Genomic DNA, 5,985 nt, shown 5'->3' with positions numbered 1-5,985 from the left:
ATATATATATACATATGTATATGTGTGTGTGTGTGTGTGTGTATGTGTGTGTGTGTGTGTGTGTGTGTGTGTGTGTGTGTGTGTGTATATTGGACGATTTTTGTAGGGAAATAGTGCAAATGACTGGGAGATGTATAAAAGAAAGAGGCAAGAGGTCAAGATAAAGGTGCAAGAGGTGAAAAAGAGGGCAAATGAGAGTTGGGGTGAGAGAGCATCATTAAATTTTAGGGAGAATAAAAACATGTTTTGGAAGGAGGTAGATAAAGTGTGTAAGACAAGAGAACAAATGTTAACATCGGTGAAGGGGCTGATGGGGAGGTAATAATAACAAGTAGTGGTGTTGTGAGAAGGAGACGGAGTAAGTATTTTGAAGGTTTGTTGAATGTGTGTAATGATAGAATGGCAGATATAGGGTGTTTTGGTAGAGGCGGTGTGCAAAGTGAGAGGGTCAGGGAGAATGGTTTGGTAAACAGAGAAGAGGTAGTGAAAGCTTTACGGAAGGTGAAAGCCGGTAAGGCGGCGGGTTTGGATGGTATTGCAGCGGAATCTATTTAAAAAGGAGGTGACTATGTTCTTGACTGGTTGGTGAGGATATTCAATGTATATATGGCTCATGGTGAAGTACCTGAGGATTTGCGGAATGCATGCGTAGTCCCATGGTACAAAGGCAAAGAGGATAAAGGTGAGTGTTCAAATTACAGATGAATAAGTTTGTTGAGTATTCCTGGGAAATTGTAGGGGAAGGTATTGGTTGAGGGGGTGAAGGCATGTACAGAGCATTAAATTGCTGAAGAGCAGTGTGGTTTAAAAGTAGTAAAGGATGTGTGGATCATGTGTTTGCTTTGAAGAATGTATTTGAGAAATACTTAGAAAAATAAATGGATTTGTATATAGCATTTATGGATCTGGAGAAAGCATATGATAGAGTTGATAGACATGCTCTGTGGAAGGTAAGTTGCTAGAAGCAGTGAAAAGTTTTTGTCAAAGATGTAAGGCATGTGCACGAGTAGGAAGAGAGGAAAGTGATTGGTTCCCAGTGAATGTAGGTTTGCTGCAGGGGTGCGTGATGTCTCCATGGTTGTTTAATTTGTTTATGGATGAGGTTGTTAGGGAGGTGAATGCAAGAGTTTTGGAGATAGGGGCAAATATGCAGTGTGTTGTGGATGAGAGGGCTTGGGAAGTGAGTCAGTTGTTGTTCGCTGATGATACAGCGCTGGCGGCTGATTTGGGTGAGAAACTACAGAAGCTGGTGACTGGGTTTGGTAAAGTGTGTGGAAGAAGAAAGCTGAGAAAGCTTTTATACACCTCCCAATCATTTGCACTCCTTCCTTGTAAGTACCGTCCTAACGCCTCTCCTATCTCTTTCACTAACAACTTTACTTCTTCATCCCTCTACTCACTTCCCTTTCAAATCTGCCCACCTCCCACCGTCCTCATGCCCCATGCACCTTTTGCACATGCCATCACTGCTTGCCTCAATATATCTCATTCCTCACCTACTCCCCTCACGTCATTTGCTTTCACCTTTTGCCACTCCACACTCCATCTTTCTTGGTACTTCCTCACAGATGCGTCCTTTCCAAGTTCAGTTACTCTCCCTACTCTCTTCTCTGTAACGTTTTCTCTTCTTTTTTGAAGGCCTCTACAAATCTTCACCTTCGCCTGCAGAAGATAGTGATCAGACATCCCTTCAGTTGCCCCTCCAAAAGTCTCTCTTTTACATGCCTATAATTAACACGTAATGCAATGATGCGCTTTGACCATTTCTTCTACTCACATACGTATACGTATGTATGTCTCTTCCTAATCACCAGTCTTTTTTCAGCACAAATCCCTAAGCTCTTCACTCTTTCTATTTACAACACTGAATACCCCATGTACACTAAATATACCCTTAACTGTCACATTATTCAACTTTGCAATTAAATACCCATCTGTAAAACCCGGTCTTGTGCACCAAAGCTGCTGAGACACTCTACTGCTCCTAAAACTCTTGCTTCTCATATCCCGTAGCCTGAGCCAGGGATGCATTTTATCGACTGACCCCTAGGGGTGGATGGACAGCTGGACTGACTGTGGACCGACGGCCTCTTACCAGGATTCGAACCTATACGCTCGATCATGGGCTACCCCTTGATGTATCACGGTCAGGGACGGTACACGTTATAGAACGGATTTGGTTTCTTTACTATATAACTTGTTGGGAGAACTTTGTCTTGAATTTGTGTTTGTACCCTTATGTTATGGACTGTCCGCTTAAAGATGTTGAAGTGAGACTGCATGATCTGGGAATGATAGATCGTTTGTTTTAAGGTTTTGGAGCTTTGAGCTTTGTGATTGCTGGCCAATCTGCTTTACAGTAGTTTGTTTAATTTGTTGTTTTGTGATTGTGTTGACTGGGTGGGCTACATGGAGTGCTATCCGGGTTAGCAAGTGGTTAGTGGTGGGCAAGTTCGTGTAGCGTGCTACAGTAGGTTCTTGTAAAGTGCAGGTGAGCAGTTGATATCTGGCGAGGTCATCTGCTGGAGGTGGTGCACTGGGAGACTAGTTGGCTGATTTCATAGACTGAGTATTAATGGTATTGTTCATGTGTAGTTCACCTCGGTCTCCTTACTTACTCTCCTAAACAAGGGGCTTTGGCGACAAGTTACTTTTTATGCTGACTCCTAAATTCCGTCTCACACACAGAATCCTAAGCTTATTTCCTGCTAGATAATGTTCATATTGAGACCTTCTTGTGTTTTCTCCTATTCTCATTATTTTACATTTGCTCTAGATGAACCATGCATCAGACCAAGTTTGGAGTCTGTTTAGGGTAGCTTGTAATCTGATCCCTTTCACTTCTCTCATGACTTTTGCATAATCTGCTAACTTCAGGAAGGAGTCCGTATCCTCAAGAAAGTAATGTACTTATATTTGCAAAAGGCTCGGCTAACATGCGTCCCGTGTTGTACTCCACTGAGATAATCTTTAGGTGAAGAAGTTTCCTCCTTATTCTTGCCTGGTGATCCAGCTTAATCACCTTCTCGTGCGAAATAAAGTTTAATACTTCATAGCAGTCCAGATATAAAAAATACATCCGGCCTTCCCTTTTGTCGAAGTCAAAGTTTAAACTCTTATAAAAATCCTATTTTCTTTTTATGTTTGTTACACATGACCTTTCCCTATAATCTTGCCGTTTCTCGCTTTGGTGATTTCTACTCACTAGAAAGTTATTCATTTTTTTTCCACATGTCTTTTCCAGTACCTTACAGACCACACTCGTCACTTAGCGTCGTCTGTTGTTCAGCACCTCTTCCTAGCCTCCATTCTTAAAGACAGCCTTTTTTCTACGTTGAAGGCTCCAGTCATGGACAAAAGTCCACATCAAGACCGGGCCATAATTGAAATATAGAGAATTATGAAACGGAAAAAGAAAAGACTAGGGAAAGTATATACGAATTTTGGAGGAAGTCAAAACCCTGTTTGTTTTTAAATGTGTCATGTCATAGTTATTGGGAAAGACATGAGAAGGTAGAGAGTTCCAAAGCTTCGACGTGTAAGGAAAGAAGCAGATATCAAAACGGCCCATCCTTGAGTTGCCGACGGCCACACAATAATCATGTGACGCAGCAGCTTGCTGAGTATTGTGTGGTCTAGCTAATGGTGTGGGCACACATGCAGCCAGCTCTTGGGAGCAAAAACCAAAGTAATACCTATAGAAGTGAGAAAGTGAACTGACATAGCGGCTTTGGGCAAGGGGGTCAAGTGTAGAAGGGGCAGTTTAAAATTCGAAGCGCTTTCGATTCAACTTTTTCAAGTAAGGATGCAGAGCTAGAACCACCCCAGATGTAAGAGAAGTACTCCATACAAGGAAGAATCAAGCCCTTGTATAAACGGAGCAACTGTTCAGAAGGAAAGAGTTTCGACATCTATACAGGACACCCAGTTTCTTAGAGGCACACTTAGCAATTCCCGTAATGTGGGGGTTTCCAAGAAAGAGTGGACGTTACAGTAATACAGAGTATGTTCATTGAGACATGAGATGGAATTACAGAACCGTCAAAGGAGAGACGAAAGTTGTGACGAATTTTCATAGAGAGATGGGTAGAAATTGGGTCTTGGAGGCATTAAACTTACAAGATTTTCTGTAACCCACCGAGATAACCTTCCAAGTATGTATTTATTGAGGAAGTTGCGTCAAGATAAGATGCAGATCGAGTGAGAGAAGAGGGAGCAGAATTGAAAGATGTGGATGAATGCAGAGTTGTCAGCGTATGAGTGCACTGGATTATTTATGCAGGAGAGGAAATAATTAGAAAAAGAGAAAATGTTTAGGGGACACAACTGCTGATGGAGAAAAGGGGAGAGGCTGGTCCATCAACAACCACAGAGATAGATCGATCCGAGAGGACGCTTAATATGAAGGAGGAAAATGAGAGAGGAAAGCCAAAGGAGGGGAGCTTAGAGATGACACTCCGATCCCACACACCTTGTCAAAAGCCTTAGATAAGTCAAGGGCAACTACTCATGACTTATCAGAATCTTTCAGGGATGGTGACCAGACATTAGTAAGGTAGCAAAAAATATCACCAGTGGATCTCGCCTTACAGAAGCCATATTGATGACCATAGAGAAGACTGTGATTTTCGAGGAGTGTGCGGATATGGGAGTTGAGGAGGATTCAAAGACTTTGTTGATGGTAGATGACAGAGCAATAGGACGATAGTTAGAGGGGTCAGAACGGTCACCCTTCTTAGGAATGGGATCTATCGATACATGCTTCCAAAAAGGAGGAAAAGTTTTAGTTAAACGGAAACGGAACAGACGAGCAAGCACAAGGTGCAGGTTCTGAGGCACACTTTCAGTATATGGGGATGAATGCCATCAGGACCATAAGCCTTGTTTTATGTCCTGAGAAAGATGCGCTTTTCTGACAGTCAGAAAGGAGATTATGGGAAGAGGCATAGGATTAGTGGGAGGGGAAGGAATGTTAGAATCATCCAAAGTGGAGTTAGAGGAGAAACGAGAACCAAAGAGAGTTGCTTTGTCTTCGGGAGAGACGGCTAATAGTATCGTCAGAACGGAAAAGTGAAGGAAAGGTAGAGCGACAGAAGCTGTGAGAGATGCCATTAGCTTAAGACCAGAAAGACCTATCACTGGATGACGATATGTTATCGCACTTCCCTTGAATAAGGGAACGCGTCTCTTCACTGATAATGTGCTTGCAGTGAGTACGGGTAGTGATATATGCTGAATGGGAGTCAGAGGAAGGGAAGTCTTACCTAGCCCCGATATGCCTGATCCCTTGCCTGAATGGCCTCAGAACAGGAGCGGTTGAGCCATGGATTGGATGAAGTCGACGTCTTTGAGGAATAAAGGATAAATGCTTCCAGTCACGCAAGAATAACCTCTGCTATGCGTCTGGCGAGGACAGATGCATCTCCACATAAGAGACAGTAATTTGCCCGATGAAAGTCTGAAAAGAAGTTACATTAGATATTCCAGTCAACTTTGTTGAAGTGCCAATATTTATGCTTAGAAAGGGTTGCTGGAGGAGGAGGTGCTGTTAGAATGAATACATTAATGAGTGTGCTCAGTTGAACCAAGTGGGGGCGACATTGTGTATTTACAGCGGGTTGGAATAGAAGTGAAAAACAAATCCAGAATATTGTGAGAGTTGGGAGGGGGGGGGGGATGATTTGCTTTAATCATTGAGACTGGAGAATGTAAAGGCTTCAATCCCTCCAAAATCCGTAAGGCAGAAATTCCCCGACGTAGAGGATCTAAGCTTGAGGGTGAAAAGATGTCACATTCTCATGGCAGGAGTTTAGATAGTCGAAGGATATTGAATTTGTAGAATTAGAAGGGCACTCTGCGTCTCTCCCATGACATCTTGAACAGTATTCAGGAGGTTTATCTTGCGTATAAATCTTCAGTACATGTGATGAAATTTCATCAGGACAATGTTCCTTATGGGTCGTCAAGACCTCTAAGTAATGTTAA

General features: G+C 42.6%; 1 protein-coding gene across 2 annotated transcripts in view; it reads left to right on the top strand.

Moving 5' to 3' along the window:
- LOC139758856 (uncharacterized) overlaps positions 1-5,985 on the top strand; it is a 238,756-nt gene that overhangs the window by 199,411 nt on the left and 33,360 nt on the right. Inside the window, exon 3 of one of the 2 annotated variants that reach the window (XM_071680721.1) lies at positions 2,014-2,146. The exons of the other annotated variant lie outside the window; for it this stretch is intronic. Within the exon in view, the coding sequence (XP_071536822.1) occupies positions 2,014-2,018 (5 nt within the window). The 3' untranslated portion in view covers positions 2,019-2,146. The remainder of the gene's footprint in view (positions 1-2,013; positions 2,147-5,985) is intronic. 2 annotated transcript variants of the gene reach the window in all.

This window comes from Panulirus ornatus, chromosome 31 (genome assembly GCF_036320965.1).
Source record: "Panulirus ornatus isolate Po-2019 chromosome 31, ASM3632096v1, whole genome shotgun sequence".
NCBI classification, from domain to species: domain Eukaryota; kingdom Metazoa; phylum Arthropoda; class Malacostraca; order Decapoda; family Palinuridae; genus Panulirus; species Panulirus ornatus.
Note: the sequence above shows the minus strand (reverse complement) of the source record. Positions and strands in the feature narration are given on the sequence as shown.